The sequence below is a fragment of the Ischnura elegans genome, chromosome 3 (assembly GCF_921293095.1).
Source record: "Ischnura elegans chromosome 3, ioIscEleg1.1, whole genome shotgun sequence".
Classification (NCBI taxonomy): Eukaryota; Metazoa; Arthropoda; class Insecta; order Odonata; family Coenagrionidae; genus Ischnura; species Ischnura elegans.
The window spans coordinates 107,672,285-107,692,657 of NC_060248.1; the positions used below are offsets into that span (position 1 = coordinate 107,672,285).

The 20,373-nt window shown below is 39.4% G+C and overlaps 1 protein-coding gene across 3 annotated transcripts in view; it reads left to right on the forward strand.

Moving 5' to 3' along the window:
* The window catches only part of LOC124156330 (protein spire homolog 1), a 582,796-nt gene that overhangs the window by 307,687 nt on the left and 254,736 nt on the right, over positions 1–20,373 (forward strand). For all 3 annotated transcript variants that reach the window (XM_046530818.1, XM_046530820.1, XM_046530821.1), the window contains exon 4: positions 19,609–19,820. In XM_046530818.1, coding sequence (XP_046386774.1) covers positions 19,609–19,820 — 212 coding nt within the window. The remainder of the gene's footprint in view (positions 1–19,608; positions 19,821–20,373) is intronic.

Below are 20,373 nucleotides of genomic sequence, written 5' to 3' on the forward strand. Positions count from 1 at the left end.
GGGGGTCGAGGCAATGTTGGGATCAGTTAATTCAATTCTTTTTCATGTTGGAAGGTTGCCATCATTTAAGCTCGGTTTTCAGATAACCACACTCAACGGTTACGTGTATCTCTTTGAGTATATGCCCTCAGTGTGCTGTTGGTATAGGTCCTTTTCGACTTTTAATAGATTCTCTCCTTTTCTCCAATAAGTTACCCTGAGAATGGCTGGGAAACAGCCTCGAAGGTGTCTTCTCTAGCATGGGGAAGGAAGTCTTTGCTGATGATTGTAAGCTGGCACTCACTATCTCTCTAATTTCCCCGGTTTTTGTTTCATTTATTGCATTTAATTGTGTCAGTCATTCCTTTCAGGACCTTAACGTTGTAATATTACTCTGTCTTTTCTATATCCCCACCAACAGGTCTTCCAACAGGGTAGTTTCCTTTATCAAAGAAAACGAAACTCATTGATTGCGATTCGTTACCCACCATTATTCATAATATTCAAATTATTTGGCTTTAGAAATCCCAGTTTAGACGAATGTTAATGGTCAATTTTAACCTCATTTCAAAAAGGTCAGATTGGCGCCCATGCAATGCCATTTCCAAGTGACGTCACAGGGACCTAGATGCCATACGATTAGTCAGGAGTTCTACATCGTCTGAGATTACCAATGCATGCATGTGGCACAGGGGTAATCTGCTACCTGCTGGCAGCCTGCATCGTATCGGCGCTCATAGCCTCGCACCAAGGTGGCCTCACACCGCGGCAGCCGGAACCAGAATGACGTCACGCGGGCTTTTCCTGCAGCATTCAAACTTAGCCTTCGCGTTTTCGCGCGCTTGAAAATTTTCACTTTTCATTTTATTGGGAAAAATAGATATCGTGATTTGAAAATCTAAAAGTGTGAAATACGTACTCGAGGGGTATTAATCTTTCGATTTAGGCAATAAAAAAGTAATTGGTAACCACCCTATTGCGATCGACTCTGCCATGAAATTCCGATTTAACTTATCCATACCACAAATGGATGTTGTCTCCGATCTCGTACTCCTCTGCTGCCGTTCCCACCTTGTGCTCGCCCCACCCTGCGTTCCCTTCAACCCTTCCCGAACAGCCCTTTTTTGACCTCCGCCCCCGGGGCGCTTCTTCGCCCATCGATCGCCCTTAAAGAGCACCAACCTCCTAAGGACCACGAGATGCGTTCTGGAGGATGTGGGGGTGTGACCCCTCCTCGATGTTTCGTTGGAGTTTTTTTTTTTATTTTTAAACGTATCTCCATATTTCAGCAGTGAATATTAATTACTTTCTAGCATTGGTTGATCATTATCCCCAAGAATAGGTATTGGAAAAGCTATTTTTCGTTGCTTTGACGGCGCTACAGTTTTTAATTGGCCTGACTAAGATGGTGGAAAAATAGATATTTCTGTTTTGTAGCCACGAGTTGAAACCACGACAGCTACTTTATTAGAATTTACATTAGCGGTTCATAATCAGTGTGTGTTTAATTTGGTGTAGAATTGCGATGTTAAAAATATGATTTTCAAAGTCGCTAAGTAATCAGTTCTTACTCGATATATGCTGGCGGTCACTTATTACTTTCATCTTATCTCGTGCCAAGAGTGATTAGGAGTGAAGTTTGTGAATTCCAACTATAAGAAGTGCGGTTGTAAATAGTGTTAACTTTTGCGAAACCTGCTTACATTCTATTTATTGTGAATGTTGGAATAAAACTTATGATTATAGTAGTAGTAATAGTATATATCATGGATTTTTTTCTGAGATTGTCTGACGATTTTAAATCACTCGAATGAATTGCAGTTGAAATGTAATTATAATGATCCTGCTTTTGTGTGCTTCTGAATATCTCTGCGCTAATGCGGACAGCGTTACGCAGCTTTTACGTGATTGAGGTTGGGAGCCGCCAGTTCATCGAGGTCTACGTTATAGACTAAGGTAGATTCAGAGAATAAAGACAGATACCTTTCAGAGTTAGAGGCCTGGTTACTCGGTATATTAATGCGCACGAGTGAATTTATGAATATACGAACGTGAGAATGAACTCAAAAATGCTCCGTGTTACCACCCAACTTGTGAACGACTAATAGAAAATAAAAACTCTTCCTAATTTAGTTCATACAATCGTGCGAATTCCGTTCCGGTTCATCAAAATTGTTCATGCATTTAGACATAAGTAACTCTAATGGGTTTATGCATCGTGTTTGTGTTTATGTATCAGGACTTTGAAAAATGCACTATATTTCCCAGTCCGATACATGCAATGAAATTAGAGGATTGACCGAACGAATAGTTATAAGAATTCGTTTTTCCTCGAACAATGAAGGACACTCGTAAATATTAGGCTTTATTCAGGCTCCTACCAGTGGCGTCACTAGGTATTGCCTTTGGAAGGAAATGGATCAGATTGATATTACACCACAACGGGTTATGATACACGAAATTTGTCTTTCTGTCGGGTTTATTAAGTATAAAAACGTGTTAGAAGTCATAAGTTTTTTCAAAACACCAAAAACAAGAAAATAAAAAAAATTGAAGGTGCCAATTTGAAACTAAAACATTTTATTGCTCTATTTCAAGCTATTAGGGTTTTTAGGGAACATTTTTAATAAAAGTAATATTTTTTACTTATAAGATTCTTGGGGAGCCTCATCACTCCCAATAGTTGTAAATAGTGGCGCCGCTGCTAGTAATGCCTACCTTAATATATTTTAGTGCATACTCCATCCAGTTGGATGGCTTACATCCTAACAGTTTTTTTCCCACGCCCAATTGAGTCGGCTTTTCGGAAAGTAGTATGTACACGTAGAAGAATCCTCTTAGTTCTTCCATCCGCACGTTCTCCTCGTTTGTTCCAATTCACGAGGTCCCTCGCTTCCCTCCTCATGAGTACCCTAAACCCTTATCTTGTGTCCTCGACCCCTTTCAGGACCATCACACCCTATTCATCTCAACCTCCCTTTTATCTTGAAGCCTGCCACATCTTTCACCGCTACCTCCATAAGCCCATTGTTACAGAGTCTGTTGGTTATCTCTTGGAACTGAAAGTTTATTCCCTATTGATTACTGGAAACACGAGGGAATTTATGACTATTTCGTCCTAATCTTAACTTCATCTTATGGGCATAACAAACAAAGTTGAGCAGATTGTCTTATTCTAAGTTTCTTTTATTATAAAGAAATGGATTTAACCTTTCAATGGAAACAAATTTTTCATTTCCACCCATATTTTATGTAGGTTCAGCTATATTATAAGGTGCACATCTCATCTTCATGTGGCTAGTTTTAGCTCAAATATACTTCCAACAGAGATCTGGTTCTTTCCCGGGAAATGGACTGGTTGAAATGATGGACTGACGGAACTCTAAATTTCAGTTCTCACCAACGAACTCACCCGCTTGACTTCTTGAAAAATGCGCATTATTTTCGCATTCATGATTGCATTTTTTCACGCCTTTTCCACCATCCAATGAACACGTTATATATCTACGTTTTTTCACTGTCTTCAGTTCGTTAGTTGACTTAATCATCAACCGAATGCTTGCATGTGTGCCAATATTAATTTGGTTTTTATTTACTTCCCATTTATGTTGAATTTCTCCGACGAGCGATGATTTCTTAGTTCCTCTTTGTTTCTTCAGCTAATTTTGTACGCTAAGAAAAATGCCATCGTTTCACTGCGCTAGCCGTGTCTTCTCCCTGCCAGCTGTTAAGTTCACTCACGATGACATTTTACCGAACGAGATGAAGCGATCTCCCCTTGGGTGCGCTTTCTTTTCCGGACCATGCAAGGAAGTCCTTGGCGGTCCGAATGAACTCCTCTGGAGATTGATGGAAACTGTTGTTGTCGTACTACCGCCGGGTGCAGACTCATGGCAAGTGAACGGTCCGTTTATATTCTGTGATGCCCATTCATCAAGTGAAGCGTCTGCTAGTTTGCATCCGGTGCTAACTAGAACCCCATATTCGATTTCTTGGTGCTGGAAGACTTCCTCGGGTAAAAAATATGCTCGCGGAAAACGTTTTGTGCATTTTTATGCAGGCCATAACTTTGCTGACAGATAGATGATGATTTTATTGCTCATACATCTATAATAAATGCACAAAACATGAAACATCTGCGCAAAATAAATTGTATTGTCATCTGGCTGGTTGAGGTAAACATGGTTCACCGGTACAGCGGCAACGCGCCTTGGGCGCGACATATTATGTGATTATTGTTAGATTTAGCTAACTTAAGCGCCCAACGCGCTAGGAATAGATTGCGTGAGCGACTGTAAGTGGATATCTTTAAGAGCGACTCGGAGAACATTATATTAGATCCCCATTACATTTCCAAGTCCGACAGAAGCGATAATTTAAGAGAGATATATTGTCGCACGGATAATTATGGGAATTCGTTCTTCCCCCGCTCCTTAAAAGACTAATAAATTCTAAGCGTTAACTTGTTTGCATATATCCTTTTTATGTGTAAACAGCTAGTGTCCTAACACCCCCCGCCACTCGCGTATTGACGCGGCTTGCGGGGTAGATTGTGGATGCAGAGCTTAAGGTACCTGTCTGGCTCAGATTTTCGCGGGCTAATTTTTCCTACCTGATTTCAGTATCTACCTGATAGCTTTGTAGTATTCCGGTTTGGTATATGAATTAATGGTTACACCCGATAATCTTTCCCATGAAATAGTTCCGTGAAAGTCGTGTTAAATTATATAAATAATTTATTCCCGAGGACAAGTTTTAAAGCTGCTAAATATAAAAGTAGTCATTGTGTGTTCCGAGGTTATTGAGACGAAAATAATGAATTGTGAAAGTTCTTCCGATTAGTTTACTATGAGTTGACAATGTTTACCGTCAATGGCCGTTGCGAAACGAGCGTTTAAATGAATTTGGAAAAAGTTCGTAATATAATTTACTGTTCAAGAGAATTTCTTTAATTTATTTCAAAAGGTTTTCTCATGTATATTTGATATTTATTTAACGGTTCCGCAAGTATTTCTCTAGCTGGAGGTTGCTTTTGAGTCGGTGGTTTTTTGATAAAATATTTTCTGAACGCTGCAGCCGTTGCCTGCCATCATACAAATTAATTCGGAGCGAATATTTGTAAACAAATTCACGCGAGGCCATTAGCCACGATAATGCGACTGGAGAGTGGGGTCGACGAACTCTCCCTCTTGCTAAAAAGATGACTTAACAGTTAATAGCGTGTCAACGTTCGTGTGCCATCGCCGGTCTATCGATCTGTTTACCGAGAAATGTGCATCTGTGTATGGTAATCATTGCATCGCTGCCCATGTTGGGGTTTCTGCTTTTGTTTTTTAATTCGACTCTGCCTTTCTGAGAAATCGATGTCCAACTGTGATTCCTTTTATTTTTCTTCCCGGCTCGCGCTAGTGATATTGTGAAAGTAGAAAATACTTGGATTCCATTGATAGTCGCATTGGTTTCGCATTGATTAAGAAATAATATCTCTTAAGAGTCATATTTTCTTAATTCCAATGCGAAATTCATATTGGCTGTACATATTATATTCCTCAGCTGATAGCGTTTCCATAAACCAAAGTATGTGAAACCTCTTCATTTAGGCGAAGTGACGATGCAAAAAAATATCTCCCTTTATTGAGATGTTATCAATATTTTGTTACATGAAATCTTAATTATGTATGATATTATATGTATCATAACGTTTGTAATAGCGTAGTAATTGTATATATGATATTTTCCCGAACATAAATGTCCGCCTAAAACTTGCATTATATTTTTATTCCAGTAGAAATTATGAACAATCTGCCATCATCGACGCGTGAGGCGACTTCAGTGAATATAAAGTTATTCTATTTCTTCTATTTAAATGCGCGTCTAGTGACAATAATTCTAATGGTTGACCCATGGTAATATCCGTGCTCCTTGATATGGTGAATCTTTTCTTCTTCCCCCTGCCTTTTGGATCCGAGAACCGGGTTCAAGAATTAGGCCGATGTTCCTCCGATAACAATCACTTGACGTCCCACCCGTCGTCGGCAGTTAAACCGACTCCGTCTCTTGTTCGTTCCCCTTGGAAAAAGAGAACGAGAATAAGCGAGAAAAAAGTTCTAGTCGATAGCAGTCGATTGTTGCATCCACTGGATCGTGCCGCGAGGGTGAAAGTGTTGTCGTTGTTGTTGTCTTTTCTTCCGCTTCTCTCGGGCTCGAAGTGAAGTTGAATTACCGCTTACAAAAGCATTGGACGAGAACGTGTTCTTCCATTTGTTCTTCGGGATGCAGGCGTGTGTGTCAATGGATTCCTGTCCCTTCTGCTCGCGTCAGCCCGCCTTGTTATTTTTTTCCTTGCCTTTCCTTTCCCTAGCCTCATGTAAGGAGACCGTTTGAATGCTCCTTGAAAGAATGACGGGTCCACAACGGAAACACAAGCCGTGCGTGCCGTCATGTATTCCGGCGATGTTGTCCGCGTGCGCTCAGAGGCATTGTGGTTGCGTTCAGTGTCATTCACTTGTTTTTTTTTCCAGTCTATTTGAGCCTCTTTCTTTCCATTTTTGTGTTCTGTTGCTGGCGCGTATTAATGTGGACTGGCGAGTGCACATTTGGTTCATCTACGTCCGTACTCTGCTTGCCTTGTCGTTCCCTTGTATCTTTCCGGTCCATTGGTGTCTATTTCTTTCAATTTTTATTCTGTTCCTGGCACAGAACGATGTGGACTAGCGAGCTTCTATTTGGTTCCTGTACGTTCCTACGTGGGTACTCTGCTTACCTTATCATTCACTTGTTTTTTTTCGGTCATATTTCGTTTCTTTCTTTTCGAATTTATTATTATAGTAGTATTCTACCGATTAAGGTAGGTTTCCATGGAGTATTCGAGAAGCGATCTGGGAGCCTCCCTATCCTTCCAGCACTGCCTTCTTTAATTCACTGTAAGGCCTACTCTCTTTCAATCTATCTAAAAACCCTATTCTTTTCCTTCCCCTCCCTCGTTTACCTAACATTCTACCCTCCAACACCATTTTCAGCATCCCCTCACCACTAAGCACTAACTCCATCCATACCTTCTGTCTCCTGCGTATCTCATCTAAAAGCTGCCTCTCCTCGCCAACCATATCCAGCACTTCGTCGTTCCTTTTCCTCTCCGTCCATTTCACCCTCTCCATTCTTCTCCATACCCACATCTCGAATGCCTCCAATCTTCTCTCGTCTTCTTTCCTCAGTGTCCACGTTTCCGCACCGTAATAATGTAATTAATTGTTATGGAAAAAAATAGGACTATCAAGCGATTATTTGGTTCATCTACGATCCAAAAATTCATTCCAATGAGGAAAATAAATTCTTCTTGCGATTCCACAAAAATATTCATTGCTCCTATTCGGGACCCAAGGATGCTAGTTTCAAAGGACCATCACCCTGGTAGTCGCTGTCAGGAAGTTAAAACCAAGATTTATGTAATTAATATTATTTTAGAATCATACTATTTTTTATTTAACTGTCTAAAAAACACAGTTCTTCATAGAGAGTTGAACGTTTTTCTCAGCTAGTGCTGCACTGTATGCTACGCTTTAGTAGATGCTTATGCGCTATCTGCATTCTGATTTTTATTATCTCCGCGTCATATTCTCCCATACCAACTTGATGTTAAGCCACTGTAGTGACGTTGAGCGTGCCTTCGTCTGATGCAGTGGTTCATATCACCAAGGGAAAGTGATGTGGGTGTCACTGCTTCTTGGTTACATGGCATTTTCAATTCATCGTCATCTCAGTATCTATCAAGGAGTGACATTGCTGAAGTGATTTGGGACTGTAATGAATTGTCTTTTCCCTCGAAAACACTTTCTTCATTCTCCTGTGGTCTTATTAGGGGGCTTAGTAGGTGCTCCTCACGAGCAATCATGTTTTGTTGTCTCGGGTGTAAGTACGAATTAATTATGTACGTAATATCTTTTTGGGGATAATATACAATAATTTGGATAAGTGTAATATTGGAAGTAAGGAAATAAAACTTTGTAACCGGGTTTCGTAACTTGGTTACATCTTCAGGTGTCACACCTGACGATGTAACCAAGTTACGAAACCCGGGTCGTGCCCATAATTAAATAACAGTGAACCTTACAAAGTTTTATTTCCTTACTTCCAATATGGAGAGGTTACACAAAGTAAAGCCTGAAGTTATTAGTTATAAGTGTAATATTAATGAAAGATATTTTATTATCTATTTATCGTTGAAATTATCCTTTGCCATTACGTGAACTTAATTTAGTTTTTCCGCCACCTGAGGACTCTTCCCTTGAATGTGACTCGAACAGATAATTGGATGATGGGCTGTTGAGTGTTGGTTATTGAGGAAATAAAAACCAAATATGATCTTGACCTTTTTAATGACCTCATGACCACGATGCTTTATATTTATATGGAAATTTATTTTTATGAGGCTTGTTTGCTTGAATTGCTTTGAAGTTCGCCGTTTCCATTTCCTTTTATTTCTTATTTTCGTAATTTTCGAATTCTCCGCGGGTAATCATGCTAGCCCTCACGCGAACACAGGAACTTATTTACTTTGTTCTCACGGGGCAATATGCAAGACGCAACTATAAGCCTATACCTTATTAATGGCAACATGGTATGAGATTAATTTCTGCCGGACTTTAAGTAATTGGGGGCTATTTCAACCCGAGAAATTATTTTGAAAGAAATTTCCCTGAACCAAATCGTAGATTTTTCTCAATTATCCTCAATTAATGTGATTAATTTTGAGTGTAGGGAAATACCTTGCGAAAATATTCCGAATGGATCCTGTAAAAGTTTCCAAAATTAGTTTACGATATTCAATTCGCCGCGAATGATTCGTATATGAAACGATTTGTCTACGGCACAGGAGACCTTGAAAGAACTTGGACTTTTGTCGCTGAGCAGGTTAACTGACATTTTTGACTCCTTTTTTTAACTCTTTCATTTGTGAGTCTCTTCGAGTTTCGTTTGGTGGACATTTAGATTTTCCAATATTTGATTTAAGTCGTGGAACAACAGTATTGCTCAATTTGGTGGCAATTAATGGTCACTGATGTTATCTTGAAAATATTTTGATCAACTGATATTGAATCATCTACAGAAATTTGTCGTTCTCGTTTGAAACGTATTTTGAAAACTATCTTGTTCTACCATCTCAATTTTTGCTAATGAATAGTCAAATAATGATGAAATATCGGTGATAATCATGCGCCATTCGTACTAAAGGTTATATTATTGATATGAAATGCCTGAAGGTTTTTCTTGTCACTTTCCCACGTCGCAGCACTGAAATTTTATTTACATTCATTACAGACATCTCATTTTGGTTTAGAGTTATATAGTTAGAGGTAGTGGCGTAACTATGGGGGTGGGGGGTTGGTATGAGGGGATAGATCCCCCCCCCCAAAGCCTCAGAGAAATATAAAAATATTTAAATCTATTTTCTAGTTTGGAATTTAATTACTGCAAAAGCTTAAAGTTAAATCTTAAGTGCCAAAATTATGTAAAATTTATTTATAGGCATCTCATTTTTCAAAAATTTTCTCGGACCCCGTTTCCTTGGGAGGATTTTTCTCCCCAGGCCATCCCATCCCCCTCAAAGCATATTATTTGTTACGCCAGTGATTAGGGGTATAAAGAATGACAAGGGAAAATAAATTATTTTGGGCTGGACCGTAATCCAAATTTCAACCTTGTCAAGTTGGATTTGTGCTGTCCTTCGACTACGAATCCTGACAAAGGGGCTTACCTCATTGGATTGCGTTAAAATATTCAGATATCAAATACGTATTCCTCAAAATTCCCTTACGTGACCCCATCTTAACGCCTCAAACTCAATTTCGAAGAAGCGTTCCTCGGAAAGTTTGTCATGTCGCCGCTTTATGCCTTAAGAACGTGGACGTGAAACCTCGGGAAACCTACTTTCCGGGAAGTTATGCATTAAAAATTTAAAGTATCTGGCTACGAGGGCTTTGAAAATTTTTCTTTTTTTCTCTCATTGAAGCTCAAATCTCATCAATTTCTTTCCCTTTTTTTCTTTTGCACACTAGATCCTGCATGTGGGACCGGCGGGAGCACTTATTTTTTCTCAGAATATCTGAAAATGATCCTTCTCCATTTCCTTCGAATATTCATCTTTGTTCTCTTCCTCTTTTAATTACTCAGTTCTATCTTCGTTCCCCTCATAGCCTCTTTCAACTGACTCTCGGACTTTGAAGTATGTAAAATGAACTCCAATACTTTGTACGGAACTAAAACCACTCTCCCGCCGACTCCCAAGTATTCGATAGTTTCTTATGGTTTTGTTGTTTGGACTCGAAATATTTATCTATACTTTAATATTGTATTTTCCTTGTAACGTGAGACGATTTTTTTTCCAAAACCTCTACATTTTCTTCAGATAACAGTTTTTTTGTCTCACTACTTCAAGCAACTTTCCCTCTTCCTTTTCCCCCCAACAATCCCCCAACTCGACAGTTAACGACCCCCTGATAACAAACATTTGCAAGTTACAGTAACCGTAAGAAACAGCAACAGAAAAACAAAGTAACATTACTGTTGTTATGTCAATGAAAAGTAGCATTTCGATCTATAATCTCTTGTGCATTTTCTTTTTTTTTGTTCTCACATTGATGACAAACATCGCCATGTGTGAACTCTAGAGGGTGACTGCAATCATAGCCAAGTGCCGAATTTCCGATTAATTTTTAATTGCCTGTCATCGGTATGATTAACATTCATGTGCACGACGTAAGTTATTCCTGTAGTTTAGTTATTCTTTCGATTATTAACATTGCTAAATAGTTATTTTTTTGAGAAATTTTACTACTTGCGATTTCAACTACAATTTATCGTGTAATTAAAAGATTAATCTTTGTTAGGTTCTCTAAAATATTTGAAAAAGCACGACCCGAGTTTCATAATATGGTTACATCGTCACGCCAGCCATGTTATGAAACCCGGGTCGTGCTTTTTCAAATATATTAGTGAACCTAAAAAAGTTTATTCTTTCATTTTCCATTGTGAAAAGGTTTCACAAAGCTCCTGAAAGCATCAGTTATAATTTATCGTGCGAATCATATTCATTTTAGTACGTTTTCGGCCGATAAAAATGAGGGCTTCCTAGAAAAATTTCGCAAAAATGGCTGTCGGTTGAACCACCTTATTCGTGCTTGGGGATTTCGCTGGAAACGCAGTGCCGACGGCAAGAAGTTCAGCCTGAACTTCTGCTTGCACTTCCCTCCTCTCCTCTCCTCACCGCCGCGTCCGTCTCGGTGGTGGGAAAATTTTACTCCTCGTGCTTCCGTCCATCGCCGCCTCGTCGACTCCTTCGGCATTTTTTTCCTTACCCACTTGGAGTAATTTAAATTCCTGCGCGTGACCTAATGGAGGTAGTATCGCGGGTAGATTTGAAGGAGGCGATATAAAAACATTCGAGAATGAAAGAAAGAAAAGGTTTCACGTGTGGCAAAAGTCGTGGTTTGTGACTTCGGTAGCCTTTTCTTTTTGCGACCGAGAATTCGTTCATATTAGTCCTGTCTTTTTTCGTTCGATGTATCTCTCCATTTCCTTTAAACTATCCATCTTTGTATACTTTCGATTCTCTGCGGCGCAGTTTTCTCTTTTTCAGTTTTCTCAAAAGATTTATAAATATTCCTTCTTAAATGCCGAAACATTTATGGGCCTTCGGGCCGCAAAATATTTTCTAATGACGCCGAAGTTTCAACTGACTTTTTCTGTATCATCTCCTGGTGTGAATTCCGACACTTCCGTAAGGACATGCCACGAATATGATAGAAAAGCCGTCGGCGAAACATAGGCTCCATTAAAAAATCATCCGGTGCTAAGCCCGTGAAAAGTTTTTTGCATTTAATTCTTAGATAATAACATTTTTTACTTTTTCTTGCTTAACTATTGTTGAAATCCGTAGATCCCTTCCTGGAACCCTCAGATATGGTCTTCACAAAATAAATGACAGCTGCAATAATCGAATTTGCTCCGATTGTACTTGGTATTGTTGACAGCGGCAAATCCAAATTTTTTCTGGTTATATTTGGTATTGTTGGTCACAAGTTCTTAAGCCTTTCTGAAATCAGAAGTGGAAAACTAGTTGTCACAGGACCGGAACTACACCAGTCCTCATCGTTTTGTATAGTTGAAGAATTAAGGCTCTATTGTTTAAATTGTCCGCGTTTTATCGTTACGTATTCCGTCCACTCTACATCTACAACTACGTGGTACTTGCAAGCCACCACCAGGATGTGTGACACGGAGTGGTCCCACACCAGGAATGCAGCACTCATCCAAGCCTTAATCAGACACGCGCTCGCTTGCCGGACAAAGGCCAAGCACATAGGTCAGCGAGATGTGGTCAGACCAGAAACTACTGTCTGTAAAAAAAAAAAGCAAGATACTCGAGTTTGAGGAGCTCTAGCGTCTAAACGAAGCAATCGATTTCAATGCAATAAAAAGCATACGAAAGAGAATTTAGTTCTACGTTATATAATGTACTTTAAAAATTCTTCGGCTTAATAGTATTTCCTGTACTTAATTTTTTCTCAAAAAAGTACCCGTTTTTTGCGCGTAAAATCAAGGTGCCCAACTTTGAGCGCTTGGCATTCCCGTAGTTTTCGTTCCTATAACTTGCAATTTTGATATAAAGAAGCCACATCTATTACTAGCAGTTTGCCGAAAACATGATTTTTATTGCATTGAAATCGATTGCTTCGTTTAGAAGCTAGAGCTCCTCAAACTCGAGTATCTTGCTATTTTTTACAGACAGTAGGAGAGTGCGAAGGATACGAACATGTCACCATGCAAATAAAACTGTTATTTAGTGATAGAAAACGAAAAGTCCCCGGCTTAGTAAGTAATTCATGCATGAGTTATAAGATGCCAAGAAATGAATGCAGATAGCTAGTATTTCAAAATATATTAAGTTATTAACCGCACATGCTGAACAGAGACGCAGACCTAAAGAGAAGGGCGTTCGAGAGAATGGAGGAATTCTTTGAGGGATTTAGGCATCGATCCCCTTGGAGGGTCTCTTGTATAAATGATTGAGCAGCTAGTTGCCTTTCTTTGCTATTTCTGCAGGAGGGATCGAATTGCCACTTTGCCTTCCATTTCTGGATCCATTGGCCACATTTTGGCAGGCGCCTCCTTGAGGTCTCCCCTGCTATTGTCATTCATTATTCATCATCCAAAAACTGCCTACCTTCCTTTCCGAAGGTACCTTTACAATGGATCAGTGAAGTTCTACCTCAATTCTCTACTTCCATCAGTGTTGGTGCGAGCACTTCTGCAGAGATTATACCGTGGATTCCATTGCCAGGGACTCAGGATCCAAGAAATCGTTTGATGTGAGGTAGGAATTTCTTATAGAGCGAGGGTGTGTGTCGCAACGCGTGGAAAAGGTGCTTCCATAAAACTATAATTTCAGTACTTCCTTTCATTTACTATAGTTTGTTTTCCTTACCCAAAGCCCTAAATTAAATGCTATGATTGGAAAGTATTTGAGGGCTCTAAGAACTTAATTATAAAAATATTCCCTTGATAAGAACTCTAAACTTGAAATACGTACAATTCTGACGGCGACGTCAACTTTATTGTAATCCAAGCTACAATGTATTTTTATGTATGCAAACAGAATCCTTTGTATAGCAAAAATGTAAAAAAATACTATTTATAATCTCATGAATTTGATAATGTATAAAATAATAAAGTTGTAAATATTAACTAAATAATAATTAAGTTAGGACGTTAGTTTTTGTTTAAAGAAAAAACAAAAAATCGGCGATGAAGGGTAAATACTGTTTACCTTCTAATGTTCCGCTAATGTCACTAAGATAAAAATGTTCTATGGTCAACTGTGGGGAGACTACATGCTGTCATATTCGCTCTCTCTAATGTCTCAGCTTTTCGGAAGGACGGTAGTTCTCACCCCTGTCGCCTTCTTCCTTATTTAATACACCTCGTCGTGCACACTTCCTCCTCGTCTGCCCTACGAAACTCGGGCTCTGCAGTGGACGCGCTCCGCTGATTCCCGCCGCATGGGAAAAGTTGAGAATGAAGGGTGAGAGGGAGGGGGTTGAGGAGTGTGGTGTGGTGGCTATTGATGTGGGAGAATAGGAAGAGGGAAGGAAGATGGGAATAACGAGATAGGGGGAAGGAGGGAAGACAAGTTATGCGATATCCCCTTCACTGACTGCCGCTACGAGAACATACCTCCCTTTCGCTGCCCGTAATGCACATAACAATGGTAGTTAGGCCTTCTAAAGTTATCTGAAGCTAAAAGTGGACGAAAATACGGCATAAATTGTCCGAAAATAGGTGTGATTAAGAATATTATCAAGCAATAAGGAAAAATATAATATAATTTTTCTTTCTCAATTCCGTCACTCTTGCCTTTCCTTTGACTGCCACTTTAACACGATTTTTCTTGACAATTAGCCACCCTGTGCCCGGAAGGGTGAGAGGGAAAATAATTTGCGGTCGCCTACGATCGTGTTTTAATGAAATGTTGCCTACTATTCTTCCGCGTAGAGAGGCGTAAATCATCCTGTGGGGCTCCTTGATGGTCTATCTGTATTTTTATGCGTTCATGCTCTTCCTGGGAGTTCTTATTTTCGTTCCATTGTCTCAGCAGGTGTAATAATTTTCGCATCTTCTATCCCTCGTTCTCCATATGGCTCAACTACTCGTTCATTCTCCTGCTGATTAAAAAACAAAAGAAATACTTACCGCGGAATGCGAGGACGAGGATTAAAATTTCACGATCGCGACCAAAAAGCAATAAGGGGAGCTTCGGGTGTCGAAAATCATGACCTGTTTATTTTATTATTCTTTAACGGACTCTGTTCACTGCGAAACAGTGTGAATGCTAATGACGTAGTGAAAATAAAGTGACGTGCTGAGATTATCCTTTTGTTATTATCATTACCTATCCTTTTATTTTTACCTCTTCATTTTTTCTCAAGCGTTAAAAAATTTACTTTTTAAGTTTATCTCAGTGCAAGTCATGATTGAATAAGCCTGGTTTTTTTCTATCCTTTGTATATACGCAAATATCAGAAGATAATTTCCGGAATTGTGATCGATTATTTACCGATGTTTATAAATGAAGGATTTCACGTTAAGGGTCAGTATCAGCTCGGAATTATAACTTTGCATAAATATTTAGAAAATTGAATGCCAGACGGGAGAAAATGCAGTTTAGTTACCTCTCCTTGGTTCCTGAAAAGTTTGCTCGAGACGAGGAGTTGCATGAGAAAGGGTTTAGGATAAGAGTTGGGAAGCCGTTCCTTTTTCCAGTTTTCTGGATTCTCGCTCTTGTGTCTTCGCAGAATTCTCTTCCGCCCCGTTGCCACATCTCTCTACACTTTTCCCATCGACTGCTCATTCCGAGACCACCTCCATCTTCCCAAATGTCCTCCCTTTTTTTATCTCCGCCATATTTCTCCCTTTTGTTTATCTTCTCTGATATTTTATTAATTTTTTTACAATATTTATTAAAATTCGCTAAAAAATTATTTGATTTCAAACTTATTTATAAGTGTAATATCATACCAAACTAGCGAAAAGTACTCGTATAATTTCAGCTTATACTCAGTGATTTTCCTCTCCTTTCTGATATTCTTACACAATATTTATTAAAATTCACACACATTTATTTCATTTAAAACGTCTCAATAAGTGTAAGGTAATATAAAACTAGCGAAAGGTACTCGTTTAATTACAGAGTGTAGTAATTCGCCTCTCCTATTTGATATTTTATTTCCTTATACACAATATTTATCAAAATCCCCGCCTATTTATTGATTCCAAACTTATTTTATAAGTTTAATATTGTTAGAAAACCGGCGGAATATACTCGTTGGATATAAACGAGTAGTGTTTACTAAAATAGGGTTTTGCGGTGATTAAAGAAATGGTTTACTGTTTACAGTAATATTTTCGCTTTTATTAGTGTTTTGGAAATCATGGTCCTGGTTGTTACCTTCGATTTCTTTTGTTGGAACGGATGATAAAATCGGGACGATCTAATAATACAAAAATAAGGTAACGAGGCCCATTTTAAACGATTATAAATGGCAATAGAGTGAAAATGACATATACTGTCGAAACCATGGTCGGAAGTAGAGTCGTATTTCATTCAAGTATGAATATTGTCATTTTTTAAATATTTATGCATATTTTTTAAATATTTTATTCCCAAACCACCGAATAGAGCTCATATAGGCCATTTTATAACGGGATATTCAACAAATTTAACAATTAAACGGACACGAACAGCCATGCCCTGGATAGGGGAAACCCGCCCAGGCGGGACTCGAACCCGCGACCTCTTGATTGGCAGGCGAGGACTTAGCCCCGCCGCCACCGAGGCCAACAAGAAATATTGTTTATATTTTATCATGGATATTACAGCCTTATTTTTCGAATATACGGTCTGGTCAGGCGGGGTAATGTTGTATTAATCAAGGTTACCCATCATCCTTGCTAACCCCGTGCAGAACTTACTTAGCATAAAGGAAACAAAGGCATTCGGTTGCCACCCTCCTACCCTTCTGCTATCTCCTCAACTGCCATTCCTTTTTAGGCGTCTCCTCCCCCTGTTTCTTCTCTCCTCGCGGGGCCCTTCGAGGATTTGCATGACTGCCCTTTCTCACGCCGTCCCTCGGAATTCCCTCGCCATTCTCATTTTGCCCCCTCCTCCCCCCCCCCCCCGCCTCATAATCCCCCGAACGACCTCTTATGTTTTAACCCACCCTCCAGCCATATCTATCTCATTTCTCCTCCCCCTTTCGTAGTTAGTCCTTCCGTTGTAAACACCCTCATTCCTCCCCTTAATCACCCTCAAGCCATTTTCACACGCTACGTATGCCGGAGTATATAACCTCTCGGAGTTCAGCTTGAGGTAAAGGCATCCTGAAATCGTCTTCGTCTTGTAGAATTATATCTACACACTACCGCCTCAATTGGCATGTGGCCGGGGAATAATTACTTTATTAAACGTGACTAGCCATGTTCGACGTGTGCTTTAACTTCGCTTCACGACCGTCTGTAGTTTGTTAGTCAGTAAAAGTTACTATCAATGCCCCATATGTACTTTCATTTCAATACATTTTGTGTGGTCGTCACCTGGAGACAATATCAAATGTTAGTTAAATAAGACATAGCAATGATTCCTCAGAATTCATTTTAGAACGACGCGTTTTGTTGATTCAACAACATTCTTAAGTGCCCAAGTTTTGTTGTAACAACGAATCGCGTGGTAGTAACTTAAATTAAGTGGAAATATTGCATTATCTTATTTAACTATTGTTCATGACTTACACCACATTATGCCGCGTATCATATAAGATTATTTATTGAAACCGGTAGGGAAGCGAACAAAAGTATTTGTGGGGAATGTCCCTTAACTTTTAATTTACTAATTTCTTAGAACTCCACCACTTTAACCCCGAAAAAAACTCGGCATTGTTGGATTAGTAGGTACTTAAATTATTTTTTTCCGATATCTTTGGCTATTGGTTGTTTTCGTTTTTTTTCTGTCGAAACTTCATCCAAGTCTGAGCTAAGAATAAGTTTATTTGCGAATTTAAAAATTACTCTTGATGAATTTCTTATCGCGAAGAACTTCATTCGTTTTATATTTTGCGTTAAATATTTTATTTTTTTCCACCAGGTGTGCGTGAACTCCATTTCTCCTCCCCCATTTGCGTATTTAGTCCTACCAGGGTAAACATCATTTACTCTTTATCATCCCGAAGCCAGGCTCACACGGAATCATGTAGCGTAACGTGGGGGTGTCGCATGAGGTGAATTCAGGCTGAAACCAACACCACCTTTTGCATGAATGCTATTATAATTTAAGTAGAAGAACCTGAAATGTCGTTGGTTCAGATGAGTAGTTAATTTACGAGCTAATTTCTATCTAAACCTTTAATCTTGAATATCTCGGTGATATTTTTTTTGTTAGCGTAGATCAATAATAATGGTTGTTGTAATACATGTTCGAATAGACGGCGGAGTTAGTATATGAAGAACGTAATTTGTGAACCGCCTTTCGGAATTTATTTTCGCTTATTAAACTAAAAATTGCACCACCTCATTGATAATAAATCACTTGATATTTTGAATAATATTTGTAAACCACCTTCAGTCGTGTCTTCATTGATGGTGATTATTCGTGAATGAAGAAATCCTGGAATCTGACTTGTCTTGTGCCACCGCAACTATGCAGATCTTGGTAGCATTGGAATTTATCAGGATAAAAAAAATAAACTCAGTAAAAACTAGGCTCTCTAATAAATTTTTTTTAAAGTATGGTTTCGGGTTTCATGACATAGTTACATCTTCAGGTATTTATTAGGATGCTTATCGTTAGCAGGCAAATATCTGAATAAAAAGTGAACTATGTACTTTATTCGGTTTATCGTGACAAAGAAACCGTGTAACTTCAATTTTTGGTACCATTTGTCAATACTTCCTTCTAGCGATTTGATCGTTGGGTTATTCTTCCTCATAGAATAATCCTCTAAAATCGCATACACAGCAATGGTTTTCCTGGTTTCGCTAGCGGTAGGACCCGCCCGCCTTTGTGACGGTGCGGGATTCCTCGTCCCCTCCTTCCTTATCCCGTCTCAGGAGGAGTCGTCGGGCTCCTACCGCGGCGGCGCCTCCTTCCTTTCACCTTCCTGTCCTCCCCCTTCTGCGGTGCAGAGGTGAAAAGTTCGCGCTTCTAGACCCTGCCCTAGGAGTGTATCCTTGCGAGACCGCCCTGGAGTTTCGTTCCATTTGTCGTTACTTCCGAAATAAAGTTAGGCAGACATTTTTCTGTGGAAACCCTCTTTTGGAATACATTTTGCTGTCAACACTTTGAGATTTTATTGGTGATGACTAGAGATGCGTGAAAATCGCAAATGCGATAAATGCGATATAGATGCGATGTGCGCAAATTAATGCGGCTTAGATGCGATGACTGGGCCTTTATGATATTTTTTCGCAAATTTGCCTTTTCGACGGCAAAATTCGTACATTTTGTGCCGAGCGCAGTTTAAATGCTCTGCCGACACTCACCGCTTAAAGCATGTGAACGACTGACCAGCTGCTAGTTGGCTGGGATTCTACGTGGCCGCGAACTACAATTGGGCGCGGGCAAGCTACACCTCCGCCACTATATGTCTTATTCCTTAATTTATTATTGTTCTGCAACATAGTTATTTAAAATATTCTGTATTTTGACATATAACTGTGTTTCACTACATTTTATCGTCATCTACCTCATTATGCCGGCCTCGGTGGAGCCGGGGTAAAGTCCCCGATTGCTAACCTACTGGTCGCGGGTTCGAATCCCGCCTGGGTGGATTGACCACCATCCAGGGCATGGATGTTTGTGAATGTTAATAAAGTTAGTTGTAAGAGAGGACAATGCTGTCCTAAATTCGCTTGAAAAATAAAGACGAAATTATTATTATTATTATTATTATGAAAATAAAAAATAGACGCTACAAAATGCGATGAACTGTTATTGAAAGTGCGATAGAATAAAAATGAAAGTGCGATTTTCACGCATCTCTAGTGATGACTCAATGTGTTTCTTACTTTCTTTCTTCCTAGGCCCGGGAGACGACGACTGCCCCGAGAAGCAGCAGGAGACGGACGACGAGGGCATTGAGCGGGACTCCGGGGAGAGCAGCGAAGACGACCACAGCGGCGGCGCCGTCGCGGAGTCCTCGACGGAGACGGGCGGAGGCGTGGTCAACTGTTCCGCCTCCTGCTCGTCCTCTCAGGGCAAATCCAACGAGGTCACCCTCGAAAGGGTCATCGAGGTAACCACTCTCCTCATCAATAACATCATATTATACGATCACTCCCAATAATAATATCTCGTATGACACATGGTACGATTTGGGAGAAGTTATTAATGTTATTTTTTTAAATCCTAATATTCAACCGTGGTGGAGTGGAATTTTCCCACATTGAAATAAATAGTTGCAATTTGCCACGATCATAAAGTTTATTAAGCCAAAGTTTTAAATGCTATTACATTGTGACCTTGAAGGTGAAGATGAAGTGACATTGAAACCTAGGTCATAATAAATTCTATAATAGTGGAAGCTTGCAAGTATTTATTTCAATAATTATCAATATCAGTTAAATGATGCAATATAATATTCCCGCTGAATGTATTTTAGCACGAACAACACGTATCGTGCTAAAAATTAATTCATTGCTAATAATGCAATGTTTCATTTAAATAACCTAGTGGTATTACTCGATTCTATTCACCATAAGGGTGAAATTCTGTAAGGAAAAAGTAATTTGGCTTAGCTGGTATAGGAATCCAGATATCCCCATTTCCTGTCAGGTATGCTTCCAGAT